The 16,759-nt window shown below is 37.2% G+C and overlaps 2 protein-coding genes across 2 annotated transcripts; both read left to right on the forward strand.

Annotated features, from left to right (window-relative positions):
- Positions 1-5,846: 5,846 nt before the first annotated feature.
- LOC103454675 (uncharacterized) lies at positions 5,847-10,937 on the forward strand. The gene is made up of 15 exons (XM_008394270.4): positions 5,847-6,028; positions 6,104-6,173; positions 6,294-6,404; positions 6,589-6,686; positions 6,791-6,874; positions 7,032-7,177; positions 7,304-7,376; positions 7,524-7,569; positions 7,678-7,787; positions 7,909-8,016; positions 8,143-8,205; positions 8,759-8,820; positions 9,080-9,392; positions 9,813-10,626; positions 10,716-10,937. The coding sequence occupies exons 1-14, from the start codon at positions 5,957-5,959 to the stop codon at positions 10,593-10,595; spliced, it is 2,139 nt and encodes a 712-aa protein (XP_008392492.2). The 5' UTR covers positions 5,847-5,956; the 3' UTR covers positions 10,596-10,626; positions 10,716-10,937.
- A 2,088-nt stretch (positions 10,938-13,025) lies between these two features.
- On the forward strand, positions 13,026-16,462 carry LOC103454683 (G2/mitotic-specific cyclin-2-like). The gene is made up of 11 exons (XM_070814924.1): positions 13,026-13,391; positions 13,512-13,644; positions 13,750-13,806; positions 13,963-14,005; positions 14,097-14,288; positions 14,382-14,507; positions 15,033-15,122; positions 15,259-15,480; positions 15,571-15,669; positions 15,755-15,933; positions 16,035-16,462. Exons 1-11 carry the CDS (start codon positions 13,337-13,339, stop codon positions 16,180-16,182), a joined length of 1,344 nt encoding a protein of 447 aa, XP_070671025.1. The 5' UTR covers positions 13,026-13,336; the 3' UTR covers positions 16,183-16,462.
- Positions 16,463-16,759: the final 297 nt, after the last annotated feature.

Below are 16,759 nucleotides of genomic sequence, written 5' to 3' on the forward strand. Positions count from 1 at the left end.
GTAGTCGACCTCCTTGTATTTATATCCGCTGCCCAATCAGCATCACTATATGCAAATAAATCCATATTGTCTTGAGCAGAGTAAGTTAATCCACATTGCCATGTACCCTTCAAATACCGTAGGATTCTTTTAACGAGACAGAAATGAGCTTCAGTTGGAGTTGTCATGAATTGGCAAGCATAGTTGACAGCATATGCAATATCAGGCCGTGTAAAGGTGAGATATTGCAATGCACCAACTAAACTTCGGTAAACTGTGGGATCAGCTAATGGTTCTCCTTCATCTTTGAGCAATTGAGTATGAGGTTTACTTGGAGTGGAACAAGGTCTGCAATTTATCATGACGGCCTTATTGAGTAGATCAGTCACATACTTGGATTGATTAATGAATATATCACCATTGTCTTTGTACGTGATTTGAAGTCCCAAAAAATAAGTAAGCTTGCCCATGTCCTTCATATAAAAAACACTACTCAATTCAGCAATCACTTGTTGAATAAGGGAGAATGAAGAACCTGTGATGATGATATCATCCACATATAACAACAAGATCACTACATCAGTCCCACACACTTTCACAAACAAACTAGGATCTGAATGAGATGACTGAAAGTCTAAGGAAGGTAAATAACTTGTAAACTTGGCATTCCAAGCCCTTGGAGCCTGTTTAAGACCATATAATGACTTGAGAAGCTTGCACACATGATTAGGATGCTGAGGATCTTGAAAACCCTGAGGTTGTTTCATAAAAACTTCTTCTTGTAATTCACCATGAAGAAAAGCGTTCTTTACATCCAACTGCCGCAATTCCCATCCTTTCATAGCAGCAAGAGACAAAACCAGCCTCACTGTTGTATGTCTTACCACCGGACTAAAAGTCTCATCATAGTCCAATCCTTGTTCCTGACTATAACCCTGAGCAACTAAACGTGCCTTATATCTGGACACTTTGCCATCTTGATCCTTCTTGATCTTGTACACCCATTTGCTCCCTATCACATTTCTGTCAACCGGAGGTGGTACTAGCTCCCAAGTACCTTGTTTTTGTAAAGACACAAATTCTTCCTTCATAGCATTCCTCTAATCCTCAGAAAGAACAGCTTGTTTATAATGAGAAGGTTCTAGTGAATCATGAATGTCAAGAATCGCAGTAAATCCACAAAACATCACATCATCATCATGAGAAGAAGGAAAAACTGAAGTATTTGATGCAGAAGCATAATAAGTAGAGTAGTCTTTTCGCTGCAGGACTCCACTTTTTAAACGTGTAACCATATTATGCTCAGAAGAAGTATGCATAACAGGAGACGGAGATACCTGATGTTGGTCATGGTCAGGGACATGCCACACTTGAGAGGAAGAAGGAGAGTGATGTAGTGTAGTAGCTTGTATATCTGATGAAGAATGCAGAACTGGACTGGAAGAGAGACTTGAAGGTTGAGATGCCATAGAATGTATATCCACAGATTGACCATTCCCACCAATTTCTTCTCTTGTTTGGCAGATGAATTAGGAACCACAATATATCTCATTCTTGGTAACTCTTGCTGTGAGGATACAGCCAGTGAAGAAATATTGACAGAAGAAGAATGAGACTTCTTAAAAGGAAACACATTCTCATCATAGATGACATGCCTTGATAACAGTAACCTTTGTGTAGTCCGATTATAGCACAACACTCCCTTATATCCAATAGAGTAGCCCACAAACACACATTCATCACTTCTAGCTTGTAACTTATTGACATTATAAGGTCTTAAGTAGGGATAGACTGCAGTACCAAAAATCTTTAAGGAACTCAGAGATGGAGATTGGGCAAACAATTTAACATAGGGAGACACCATTTCTAAGTTTTGGCAAGGCATTCTATTGATTAAAAACACTGCATGACTACAAGCATGAAACCAAAACTGTTGAGGTAACCTTGCAGCACTCAATAATGTCACAGTAGTCTCAATAATATGCCTGTGTTTCCGTTCTGCCAACCCATTCTGTTGAGGGGTATAAGGACACGAGACAAGATGTAAAATCCCATTTGTATCCAGAAATTGTTTAAACAACCTACTCATATACTCTCCTCCGCCATCAGATTGCAGTGTCTTAATACTGCATTTGAAATGATTCATAACAAATGCATGAAACTTAACAAACACAGTATAGACATCAGATTTATTAACAAGAGGAAAGATCCAAGTGAACCTTGTGCATTCATCTACGAAAATTACATAATATCTGTAACCTTCAAGAGATACAGTGGGTGAAGGTCCCCATACATCAGTATGCACTTTCTCAAAAGGAACACTAGACTTATTACATTTAGAAGGAAATGGTTGTCTAGTCATCTTACCCCTAATACAAGCTGAACATAAATGTGGACTTTTATCTAAAGAGACAGATATCTGAGACTCCTTCAACATTTTCAACTGAACTTCATTAGTAGGATGCCCAAGTCGTTGATGCCAAATTGAAGTCTTCACAAGCTGTCCCAAAAGAGCTTGAGGTGTATTATTTACTAGCTGAGAATAGTTGAAAAACTGCTGCTGAGGAATATAATACAAGCCACTACTACTATTCTTTCCTCTCAGTAGAATTTTCTTTGTTGCCTTGTCCTGCACCCAGAAACCAAATTCATCAAGTATAACATAGCAGTGATTATCTTTGCATAGTCTATACACAGATAATAAACTAGCTGCTAATTGAGGAACATGTAAAACCATTTGAAGAGTTAAATGTTTGGAAGAAGTTAAAAGAGAACCCGAACCAGTATTGGCTACAGGTAAACCTTCTCCATTGCCCACTGTGATCCTGTCAGTGCCTTCAAAAGGAGTAATAAGTGTCAAATGATCCAGACCAGCTGTCATATGATGTGTAGCCCCTGTGTCGAGCACCCAATTTTGTTGTGAAGAAGAATGAAGGTTTGGCTGAGCTTGTGCAGTGAAAGCATTGAAAGAAGAAGGAGGTTGAGCACCTTGATATGCATAATTTCCTCGATGATAACAATTGAGAGCAGAATGACCTTTCTTCCCACAGATTTGACACTCCAGAATTGGAGGAACAGAGCTTGAGCTGGCATCATACCTTGAATAGCAATTAGTAGCTGTGTGGCCTCTTTTATGACATATTTGACATTCAGGAATCAATGTTGGCTTAAAACCACTATTTCCATTCCAATTCTGCCAATTTGAACCTCTTTTAGAACTACCAGAAAAACCATTGCTGTTTGATCCTCCAGGAAAACCATTGCTGTTTGATCCTCCAGAAAAACCATTGTTGTTTGATCCTCCAGGAAAACCATTGGAATTGCCTGAGAATCTGCCATTATTATTCCCATTGTATCTGGACCTATTGTTAAATCTTCCATTGTTTTCGCCATTATGCTGATATCCTCTATTATTCTGAAAATTCCCATTTCCTTGTTGATGAAAATGAGGTAGAGAAGCCTGAGAAACAATGCCACCAGTGGGTCTATGAGCAGTACTTTGAGAGGAATTAGTAGCTTCAGTGACAAAACCATAGCCACCAGAGAAGTACTGAGAAGCTCCTTGATCTTGTGAGGAATGAGCATTAGAGGATTCTCCTTGACAATACATGGCTAACATAGGAAAATGCAAAGTAGACTGTGAATCTTCAGCTGTTCACTCAGCAGCCAACAATTGTGCTCGAAATTCTTTTAAAGAAATAGGAGTTTCACGAGCCACAATCACAGTACGAATCATATTAAACTCAGCCGGTAAACTCGCAAGAGCAGCAACAATAAGGTCATTCTCAGACACTACTTCACCTGCTGCCATAAGCTGATCTTTAAGAGCCTTAAGCCTCAACATATATTTTTCAACACTATCAGACCCTTTCTTGATAGTCAACAATTCAGTTTTGAGATGATTCACCCTTGCTCTGGAAACAGTAGCATATCTGTCCTGCAAATTCATCCAAGCTTCATGTGCAGTTTTACAACCTACAACATATTCCACAGCCTCATCACCTAATGTAGCAAGAATAAGACTAACAAGAGCTCTGTCTTGTTTAATCCATTCCTTGTATGCTGCTATAATCTCAGTAGTGATACCATTAGCTTCAGTGAACACAAACTTCGGTGGACAAACCGATGTGCCATCAAAGTGATCAAACAAATCATATCCCTCAAGCACCGAGCGAAATTGAAAAGACCACTTGACAAAATTATCATCTTGCAGCCGAATGGTGAACATACCAAGAAGACTTTCCACTTTGAGTGTATTCATATCGAGACTTCAACAAGAACCAAGAAAGAAAACAAACAGAAGCAAATCACAAAGAATCAGCAATTCAGAAAGAATCAAGGCTTCGTGCCCAAACAATCAGCAATTTAGAAAGAATCAAGGCTTCGTGCCCAAACTGTAAGGAGCTTCGTGCTAAAAAACTCATCAAGTAAGCAAACCACAGTAGCTGCGTGTGCAAGCAATCAACAATTCAGAAAGAATCAAGGCTTCGTGCCCAAACAATCAGCAAGTCAGAAAGAATCAAGGCTTCGTGCCCAAACTGTAAGGAGCTTCGTGCTAAAAAACTCATCAAGGAAGCAAACCACAATAGGCTTCGTGCCCTAACATTTATCACATCAACAAATCATAGATCCATAGCTATACCATGAAATTAAACACAAAGTCCAGAAAATATTGACCAGAAACCACCAGAATCAAGCGGATATAACCTGAGTCGGCACCGACGAACCGAAACCAAAACTTCGTCGACAAAATCAGAAACCACCGCCTCGACAAAATCAGAAACCACCGCCTCTCAGATCCGTCGAAAAAAAACAAACTCCAAAGCTTAATGAGCCCGTCAGGATCCTCTTCACAGATTCACCAAACCTAAGCTTTTGATACCATCATAACAATGGCATGTTCAGCCATTGAAACATTCAGAAAAGCTTAAACGCAAGAAAATATGGAAATGGCAGAAGAAAAGAGAGGAAGAGAGAAAGAGAAAGAAATGAAACTTGCAAAAGAAGCTGTTGTATTAACCGAACAAAAACTAAACAATTACATCCTTATCTAGCCTTATATATAGCAGCTGTCCAAACTTAATGACTAAGTAATCTAATATCCTTCATTTAGCTGATGTGTACAAATACATAAGAAAAGACTCAAATACCCCATACATTGTTAATAGGAATGTCGCATTTCCGCGAGAGAACTTCCTTGAATGATCCAACGGTGGATTCGAGGCCAATGTGAACACTGAACTTTGAGCCATTGGAAACAACTCGTGGATTTCGATATTGTAATTTTAGTTCTACTTTGATTTCTCGAGGTCGTTTCAAGACGAAGAAGTTCTAAATGTCGTTCCAATTTTTATTTGAGTGGATATAAGGTCAAATATTTTCTTCTCAATCGTTTATAGATATAAATTATCATCGTCGTTGTATGTGAAAATTGAATCTCGAATTCGATTTACTAAAATCTACACAGGCATCATAGAGGCACCAAGTCCATCTCTTGGTTAGACAGCGCCAACAAAAACCAAATTAATGACCGAGGCAAAATCAACCATCATGACATCTCTCATGGTGATGTTTTGATTTCTTTTTTAACATAAATTGTCATAATACAAATAATTAGATACTTAACAAAAAATTCAATCACTTATATTATGAACTTGTGTACCGATCCGATGTTCGGGCACAACCAAAAAAATTTCTCCTGTGTGTCCTTGTTAATGTGACAAGTAGGCTTGAAGGGAAAAAAGAAAAAAACAAAACAGAGACAAGTAAGCATTTTTATCTATAAAACTCAAAGTGGGACCCGCTCAAAACAACAGAAGAAGATGAGGCCGTGACTACACACGGTCACAACTAGGTGGTCTTATCACTAGGGGTTATAAGAAAAGCCAAAGAAAATTGCACGAAAAAATTGCTGCCGCCGCTGCTGCTGCAACGCACAAAAAAGGTGCCAGAAAGCGCGCCATGATATTCATCTTCCATGGCAATAATATCTCCGCGAGGCTCCAACAAGTTCTTGCTATCTCGCCTCGGAGCCCTAATCACGCAACAGGTCCCTCTCTAACCTTTTACTTTCTTTGAGGCATTTCGTCGAACATTTGGTGACTGGTGTTTCCTCAATGCGCAGAAATTCGTCCACGCATTGTCTGAGGGAGGATTGCAATCTCAGGTTCACCCTAAAATGGTCCCGGACCAAGGTATATGCATTAAAGTCTTTGCATTTGTGTACTTCGAAAGGAAAGGTTGATTTTTGTTATGGCTATTAGCCATTGGCGTTGTGTATAATATGCACTTTTGTTCATTTATGAATTGGGTAGGTTTCATTGATATGTATAAGTGGAAAAAGATCGACGCGAGGGCCCTCGGGATAAAGCCCTCCATGATTTCGCATCCCTCTTGGATTGTGTTGAAACTTCTTCAGGCTGAAGGTAACATCATGTTCCATTTTCGCTCTCATTGTTGATGTACGTATGTTGGTGGTGTTGTGTGTTTGTGTAGAGCAAAGCATTTATATGCCTCACTGAAGTCGAATAACCATCGGAATTATTCAGTTAAAGGGTTTATTTTGACTTGGCTGAATTGGATGGTTTGCTTATCTTTTAATGTATGCAGGGTTTGAGGCCTACTTAGTGGGTGGATGTGTTAGAGACTTAATCCTTAAAAGGATACCTAAAGACTTCGATGTGATCACTACAGCTAATCTTAAAGAGGTTCGTAACGCTTTATTTTAAAGTGTTCTTCTCAACTCCTGTAGATTGTGATACGTTGCTAGGTGGGGAAATTCAGACTCCTTTGGTTGTTTAACCTATTACAGATCAAGAAGAAATTTCATCGTGCAGATGTTGTTGGGCAACGGTTTCCTATATGCAGGGTGCATGTTAAAGGCACAGTCATTGAGGTTGGTTGGTGAACCTTGTAGTTACAGTATCTTCTTGTGTGACTATTTTTATTGTTCGAGATATCATTTTCTTATTCAAATAATATGCAGCTGTGTCAACTTGCCTTTAGTATCCTATCTTGATGTTCCTTTGTTCTTCCTTTGACTCCTGTAACAGGTATCAAGTTTTGAAACAGTGGCAAGAGATGCAGGAAAAAAGAAAGAGAAACAGAAAGATAATTTATCTTTTAGGCCGCCTGGCTGTGATAAGAAAGATTTCATCCGTTGGAAAAACAGCATGCATCGGGACTTCACTATTAACAGGTACCCTTATCTTCCATTTTTCACCATACCATGTGCTATGCTAGCAATATAAATACTCTCTCTATTCATTTGACCTGTGTAATTCAATTTCATTTGACAACACAATTTGTGAAATTGTGCAAGCAGTTTATTCTTTGATCCTTTTACGAATAAGGTCTATGATTATGCCAATGGAATGGCGGACTTAAGGCACTTAAAGGTAACTCCCAATTTCCCTTTGTTTATGGAAATCTTTACCTTCCTATAAAATAGTTTTTTATTTTTTATTTTATTTTTTTTATTTTTTTTACAATATGTCATCTGAAGTTTATTAAGATGAATTATTTTTTGGGTGGCATGGACTTAGCTACGGACACTAGCCCCTGCCAAGTTGTCGTTTGAAGAGGATTGTGGTAGGTGTTCCCATCTTTTATGCAAACTTTTGATACCATTTGGATGCAACAGCTAAGTGAGTGTATCAGATTAACATAACTTGTTAATATTCAAACTCTCTGATACAGCAAGAATCTTGAGGGGCTTAAGAATTGCTGCTCGTCTGAGCTTGTCAATTTCAAAAGAAACTGAGACTGCAATGCATAAGCTTTCTTCATCCATTTTGAGTTTGAGTAAGGTACCTCTGAAACTACTTTATATGCATAAGATTGCATGCTGGCTCGGTTATTTTCCATTTGTCTTTGGGAGGGATAATGTCCGATACCACTTGTTCAAACTGACATTCTTTGTCCATTTAGTTCAGAAAAATGATGGAGATGGACTATATGCTTTCTTATGGAGCTGCTGAGGCGTCACTATGTTTGCTGTGGAGATTTGATCTGATCAGAATTCTGTTTCCCTTTCATGTACGTGCTCGTTTCATATTATAAAATAATCCTTTATCGTAATGAAACATATATTACAAATAATTTTTTCATTACAAATGAATCCATAGTCATTAGGTGTATATCTGACACAAACTGGTATTGTAGGCAGCATACTTTGACCAACAGAGTGAAAACTTGAAAGGCGCTAAGAGTTCCTCGATGTTGATGGTAAGTAAAACACTACAAAAAGTTTCTTCAATTTTAATATTTAACCAAAAGAGATTTCTTAAATCCATAATACTGGAGAGATTGTGCAAGAAAAAAAAAAGGATTTATAAAAAGCAATGATTTGAAAACTACAGAAGGATCTTTTTGCATCCCAAATCAAGTGTGGTTTGATTCAGTAACTTTGCAAGAGCTCGAAGAGGAATCATTTACAGAGATACTTCTAAGTTGGATCCTTCAATATTATGATCTAGAAGGGTCTCAGTTTTCTTTTGTCAAATCAAAAATCAAATAATTATTTTTTATTATGTTAAACTGTTAATAATGTTAGAACTTTTATCACGTCTCCCAGTTAGAATTTATGGAACAAGAGCTATTGAGAGTTTTCTAATTTTTCTTCCACGATAGTTTTGTGTGTGCTTGTGGTATTTGTTTTTGTATTACTCAAATGTAGGGATCTAGTCTTCGACTCTTTTTCATTTGATGTGGAGCCAAGTTAATTTATGCCCAACCCAGCAATTTAGTTAGATTTTGATTTTTCTTTCTTTTTGAACAGAAATTATTCTCGAATATGGATAAAGTGGTTAGCTGTGATCGGCCTGGTCACTGCTCTTTATGGTGAGATAAACGTTTATTGTTTCTGGTAGATTATAATATCCAACACATCGTGGCATTTCATTTTATTTATTTTTATAAACTTGGTTCTGAGCACTAGTTTAAATTTTTTTAACCAGTTTATATGACAATGAGCGTATGCTAGCTGTGCCCTGTGCCTTGCACCTAGTCACATTGGGAATTCAGTCTTTTATAAATAGTTGGGTTTCAGGTTTCTATATGTAATGCAGATGCCACTGCTGATTAATTGTCTTTATTACAGGGTCGGACTGTTGGCATTTCACCTGGCGCTAGTCAATAATCCACAAGATGCTCTTGTAGTGTTGACTTTTGCTTCCGTTCTGTATCATGAAGAATGGGAAGAAGGTGTTAAATTTTCCAGAGACAATGCTGCGTCGATAGTTAAATATGTACCTGAGATCTCAGGCTCATGTGGATTTAAATCAGAGGAAGAACTTGCAAAACAAGTTTCCAAGTTAGCTTCTTTTATGCTAGATTATATTGCCGCTTTAGCTGCAACAAAAGATCCTGATGAATCAATGTCGAGATATCCTGTTTTGCCATTCTCTGAGTTGGTAAGTACGTCTAATTGATATTCAATTCCTGAGCTGGAATTTGATGCGTCTCTCATGTCACTTATCTGCATTTTTCTCATCCCATCATGAAACGCTGTTGTTATGGAATTTGGTATTAATATTCAACCGCATTGCACGATTTTTATATGAATTTTTGTTCCCTTTTACTGTTTTACCATATCATGCCTTGATTTTGTATCACAGGAGTATGTCACAAATCCTTGGACTATAGACTAAGTGTTACCCTTTACAGTTTTACCATATCACGCCTACTATGTGCTGTTACTGTCAAATCCCATTTAGCAGTTAATTTTAAAATATTTGTTTTTGTGCTTGTATAAAGTTTTTCTTTGGTTGGAGTACTTATATATTGTTTCATATGTGCCTAATTCGATTAAAACAAATGTGATTCGTTCTCAGGCCTTTTTACCTAAGAATATGGCTAAACATGTTGCTGCAATTGTTGAAGTCCTGACCAACGACATCGAATATTACAATCAAGGAAGAAAGAATTTTGAGATTGATTACTACTCACTTGGGAAAGGTCATATGCGCGAGATTAGGTTTATTTTAGGAAAAGTTATTCTAGAAACCATGGACAGTGGGATTTTGAGAGCAAAGGAAGTCGTTAAGGGGAAGGAGGACAACTACCACCTGCAGCAGGATATCATTGACAAAAATTTCACTAAGGGTAGAAAACGTGCAACTGATGCCCCCGAAATAAAACAAGAGTTGTCCAAGAAACATAGGGTGAAAGTAGTTTTTGATCCAGATATGGCTACCGATAATCAAGAGGTTGTCGAAACAACTCAATCACCACAGAAGGAGTTGATTTCAGTTCTGGGAAATATGTTAGAGAAGAAAAAACGTCAGTTACCAGAAGAGGTGATTGAGAAAAAGCAAGAGCTTTCTGAGAATGATAAGTTCCAGATGAAGGAGAAGAAGAATACTAAGAAGTGTAATTCAAGTCAGGAGGAGACTATTAAGCTGGAAACTATGTTAGAGCAGAGAGGGTATCCTGTAACACGGAAAGTAATCCATGAGAAGGTTACAGAACTCAGACAAGAAACAGATGAGGAGAGAGGCAGTCCACCTCCCCTATCTTGTATTTTCAGCAGGGGTGTTGAGGAGATTCAGAAACGCAAACAAGTAGCAGAAAAGCCAATATCCAGTCTCCGTCGACTATCTAGTCTCTTCAAGTGAAACTATTGTCGTAAACTAACAAAAATGACATGTATGTTTATTGTGCCTTCCCCTCTCTCCCTCCCTCTCTCTCACCCACAGTTTTAATGAATAATTCTTCCTTTTCTTTCTGCATTGCAGGTGTATCCATAAAAAGTCCAAGGAGCTGGAGGAAAAGTCCTCAGACATACCCTCAGGTTTTGCACATTGTAACATTTTGCTTCCCCGTCCTCATTTCCCTTTCATTTATCGGTTTTAACAATTTTGGCCTTAGGCATTACGAAATCATGTTGGTTAAGGACCAGTGTGAAATAGTTTGTGCTACAAAATTTGTATTTATTTAATGATTCTTTCGAGGTTCAAGGATCGTCTTTTGGATGCGTATGGGTGACCCTTAACAATGTTGGAAAGCTTTAGGTATCGCCAATATTTTTTCTACTCTGCACAGCCCTGTTTAATTTCGGTTCGATTGCATGAATCAAAGGAGGATCAATCGACAAAAAAGAATGTGTTTGCAGGAGAGAAGGCTGGTGTGTAAAACTCATTTTGCTTTTGAAATTTAACTTCAAATGGCTGGATCTCATGTTTGCAAATTGAGTAACATTTGAGGTATCGAAATAAATGTTCCAACTTTGGATTCTGACTTGTGTAGTTATTTTGTAATAGACCTGGCAATTTTATGCACAACACATTAACTCAAAATGAAACAACATAGAAAAAATAAGTTTTGGATCGGGATTAAAAGGTCAGGTGTTTTATCGGGTCAACCCATTAAGCACTCGTTAAATCACAAGTTGATTCAAGTCTACTTGTTGTTAATGTTTAATAATTTAGTATGAAGTTTTATTTATTTGATTATATATTGAAGTAATATATTGTCCTTAACGGGTATAATGGGTTGGATTAATTTTAACGGTTCGGCTTAGGGTTTGAAGTTTAAAACATGTCACTATAACATATTTGACATAACCCGATCCATTACGATAACAAGTTTGACACAAAAACTACATGAACACAACAAACATGACCTGTTTGTTACGTCTATTCATAGTGATTGAACTATTTCACGTTGTGCCCCTCAAATTATTTCTTTTTTCTTTTTTATTTACAAAATCTATACTAAACTAATCTAAATTATATGGATTTTTTTTATACGACAACATATTTACATTAAGGTTTAATAGAATAAATTGGAATCTAGTTCTTCATTTACCAAATTCAAACTAAAATCTATCACTTATAAATGAAGAAAAATTTGAACTTAATTGCACAAATTAAAAAGACAATATTCCATTTCAACGGTTCCAATTTGCCAAAATTTATGTTACTTCGCATGTAGGCCCACCGGTACAGTAATGCGGGGCCACATGGAATAATAAAAAAAATCAGTACGCTCTCAATCTCTTATTTCGCTATTAATTGTTTGGTTAATATTTGTTTTAACGCTTTCACTATTATGTTATCTTGTTACCTATTTCCCCTATTTTGTCTTGGATTTCATATTAATGGAAAGTATTTAATGTGCCACCAAAATGTTCACATCATAATTTCTTATAGCTCATTCATTAATCTGAGCAAGATACGAAAAACTAACGTCATTGCTGACACACTCTTTAATACAGTTGGGTTTCATCTCAGCTACAATAGTAGAGCCCTTTTGCAATGATCTCGTGTGTCAGCAATTATGGCAGTTGTTCAAACTTCATTAAATGTAATTTTGTCTACCAAATCGTTATAATGTTAATTGTCCAAATTAATCTAGCAAAAATTACCGTTAACGCTTTTACAAGCATTTCTCGCGGTCTCTTAAGTTATTCATGCTCCTACAAACCTTCCCGCGATTCTTCTCACTCTCCCCCGTTTTGTCGCGAGAGTACATTGAGAACGTAAATAACGTTCTAATAAAAGAAACACTCGCATTAGCTGTTTAGGATCGTAAATTTCATAATCAAATCACATAAAACAATCACGCTACCTTTGCAATTAGAAACTTTTGCCCAGTAGACATTTAAGCAATGTTAAATATTGTAATTTGGGAATAAATACAAATTTATATTTAAACAAGAAAATATTCTGTCCACTCAGCAAATAAGAAGTCACACATAAATTTGGTTAGATGCTAAAATATCCAAAATTTATTAATCTTCTAAATATAACCAATCTAATTAGGTAACCATTATCCTAATTTGATTTAATATTACCCAAAAAAAAAATCGAAGGATCCGGTGGGCAGGAGCGCATAGGATTTTTGAGTCCAACCCCCAATCATTGGATAATTGATTAAAAAAAAAAAAAAAAAAAAAAAAAAAGCGAAAAGAATTTGATTAATTTGAATCCCACAGGCCAACACCACACGCGAAGGTGACCGTTGTTAGGACATAGGGGTATTACATAGAAAGTCATCTCAATCCGCATGATCCAACGGTCACTTTTCACTAGCCGTTGTATTTGAAAAAAGCAGAAGGGTATTTTTTGGGGTCCTCTCTCTCTCTCTCTCTCTCTCTCTCTGGAGACAAATACCCACTGATTTGCCACTTTATTATGTAGCTCAGCTCTGTCTTTATTTCTACTACTACTCACTGTATTTTGCAGAGATTTCAGTCCCTCTCTCTCTCTCTTTCTCTCTCTTTCTCTCTCTCTCTAGATGCTCTCTTGGGGAGAAGAAATTTAGGGTGACTCAGAATTCTTAGCCTCTTTGCTCACTTGGGTTTGATTTGGATTGATTGATTTTGATTGTTCCTTCAGGAAATCATAAGCTTAAAATGGTTATTTCTGATGAGAACCGTTCTAATCTGATCAGACCCACAAATATGCAAGGTGAATGAAGTCACTGAAATGGGGTTGATTTTTTAAATTCTGGGCATCTGGATTTTGAGATTTTGATGATGAAAATTTCAAAAGATTCTGACTTTTTTTCGCTTTTCGAACGAAATGTAGGACTAGAGGTGGGTACCGGCAAGCTTGGACAGCAACAGATTAGGCAGACCAGGAGGGCTTTAGGAGTCATTAATCAGAGCTTGTTAGGAGCTCCAGCATACCCTTGTGTTGTTAACAAGAGACCCTTTACACAGTAATTTTCAAACACTTTTTCGCCTTTCGAATTTTTCATCTTTCACGGGCATGGTTTCTTGAATTTTATTTATTTATTTAGTTTTTTGTTTTTTGTTAATCTCAGAAAACATGAAGTTTATGAGAAGAAGCAGGCAGATCCAGCGCACAGACCAATCACCAGGTTTGAATTTTACCCTTCTATTGTTTTTTCATTTTTTATTTCAATTGTTGGGTTATGAAATTCAAAATTTTGATCTTTAGATCTTAAACCAACATGAAACTCAAATTTTTAAGACGTATTTAACCAAAATTTGATGTTGATTTGCGCTTTTTACAGGAAGTTTGCTGCACAAATTAGCAATCAGCCATCTTGTTTCGAGGTACCGCTATCCGCATCCAGATTGATTTTTAACTTTTCTTATCTGTTTTACCTTATTTGATTGATGGGGTTGGAGCGATGTATATCATCAGGAAGTCAAGATCCCCAAGGTGCCAAACAAAGCAGATGAAACCACCAACTCAGCTGGTTTTGGAGATTGCATTAGTATATTCGTAGACGAAGAATTCAAGTCCCCTGAAGGCCAAGCAGAAGCAATGACGGAGGACGCGGAGCCCATGTTCTTAGAGCAAGAAGAATCAACGCTGGAAGAAGCAAATGATACGGTATATCTCTTTGTAAAACATGTCAAGTTTTTGGATTGTGTTTTGTTGGAAAACCCCAATTTTCTGATTTCACATAAAAATTTGATCTTTTAGAAAGAGGTTGAAATGGAGGACATTGTGGAAGAGCCTCTTGTGGATATTGACGGTGGCGATTTGAAGAATCCGCTTGCAGTTGTAGACTATGTTGAGGATCTCTATGCTTACTATAGGAGAATGGAGGTGAAAATTGCTCACTGTTTTGTTACTGAACAATTAGATATAGCAAATTCATTGTCAAATGATCATAGATATGAAATTATTCAAATGTCACGAGATATATGACCTGATTGATTCGCGCGAAAGCGCGCTGAAGAAGTTCTTTGCGCGCCGCGAAGAACTTGCTACGTGCCTGTACTGATTTAGTAAATTACCTGTCACATTTAGAGTCGCATATCTCGATTCTCGAATGACAAGTAAATCTGTTGTGGATCTCTTTCCATGGCCATTACAGAATACCAATATCTGCAAATGGAAAGCATTTATGTCAGGTCTTAAATTTTCGTCTAACAAATTGTTTGGCATTTGCATTTTAATCGACATCAGAACATTTTCTGTAAAATGTTTGTACATTTTTGTCACAGAGAATTTGATTTGCTTCCTATTTAGCAAAAACCTGAAGTTTTCCTTTTTCGACGAAAAACAAAAGTGGGAAAACATCCATTTCAACCGAAGTGTGACTAACTTAACCAACATTCATATTTGCAGGGTTTTAGCTGTGCCCCACCTAACTATTTGGAGCAACAATGTGACATCAATGAGAAGATGAGGGCTATACTAATTGACTGGCTTATTGAGGTATACTTTTCTTTCCTAAATCGATCAATTTTCCGAAAATGGCAAATGCTTTCTCTTGATTAATCATCAATGCAGTTCGTTTCAATCAACCTCTTTTACAATTACAAATGACTGATCTGTTTATTCGAATCAACAGGTGCACGACAAGTTTGAGCTACTGAAGGAGACATTGTTTCTTACTGTGAACCTTATAGACAGATTTTTATCCCAGCATACGGTTGTAAGAAAGAAACTTCAGTTGGTTGGTCTGGTTGCCATGCTTTTAGCATGCAAATATGAGGAGGTTTCTGTTCCCATCGTCGGGGATTTGATTCTTATATCGGATAAAGCTTACACAAGGAATGATGTCCTGGAAATGGTAATTCATTGTTCTTTCTTGGGCGAGGGCGATTATGCTTAACTTGTTGAAGTTGTAGTAGTTCTAATTGTCCTTCCCCTTCTGCTGCAGGAGAACCTGATGCTCAACACATTGCAGTTTAACATGTCAGTTCCAACGCCGTATGTTTTCATGAATAGATTCCTCAAGGCTGCTCAATGCGACAAGAAGGTCAGTAGTGATTCATCGAAGATCAAAACATTTTTCTCACGCCAGCGAGATTCTGATTCCTTTTTCTTTAATGTCATCAAAACAGATTGAACTCCTATCGTTCTTCTTAATCGAGCTCTCTCTCGTGGAGTACCAAATGCTTAAGTTTCCACCATCCCTGTTAGCTGCTGCTGCAGTCTACGCTGCTCAATGCACTCTTCACGGGTTCAAGCAATGGAGCAGCACCTGCGAGTGGCACACAAACTACTCAGAAGAACAGCTCTTGTGAGTACTTTCACTTATTAGTTTCTCCCATCTATAAAACAATAACTAAATCTTAATCAGTCGAAGAGTTTACTAATAACTCAGTAATTTGATGGTAACAGAGAATGCTCAAGTTTGATGGTGGGATTCCACCAGAAGGCGTCAACGGGAAGGCTGACAGGGGTGCACAGGAAGTACAGTACATCCAAGTTTAGCTACATTGCAAATTCAGAACCAGCGAAGTGTCTGGTGCAGAATCAACAACTATAGCAGGCCATACTCTCACTAACAAACATTACATATGATGACTTTGTTAATTGGGTAATTTGGGAAGAAGAAGAAGATTAATGCACTTAATAATTCAGCAACTGTGGTTGCACACCTAGGAAAGTTGGGTTACCCTAGATTTCTAGGATTTGCAGCAGCCTCAAGTTGTTTGCTTGAGAAAGCAGATTAGTGTGTTCTAATTGAACATGCTCCATTTTTCATTTCAAATTTTTACTTTGAACTTCAAATAAATTGATGACACAAATGGATTTCATTTTCTCAATTGTTGTTGCTCATGGTTTATGTTTGAACTTTTTTCGATAGTTGTTGATAATAACATCTTCTATAGAGAGCAATTTACTAACGCTTTTCGAAAGTTATCATGAATTTTGTGCCGGTAAAAATATAGAAGACAAAAAAAATGGATAGTAACTATTTTGGACCGCTATTGTAAAGGGTTAAAATATTAGAAATTTTATCCCACCTTACATTTCCGTTTTTATATAATATCAAAATACCAATTTGTCCTTGTAAAGGGTTAAAATATCCAAACATTTCTACATGGCTCACTATTCTTTGC

The sequence above is a fragment of the Malus domestica genome, chromosome 02 (assembly GCF_042453785.1).
Source record: "Malus domestica chromosome 02, GDT2T_hap1".
NCBI lineage: Eukaryota > Viridiplantae > Streptophyta > Magnoliopsida > Rosales > Rosaceae > Malus > Malus domestica.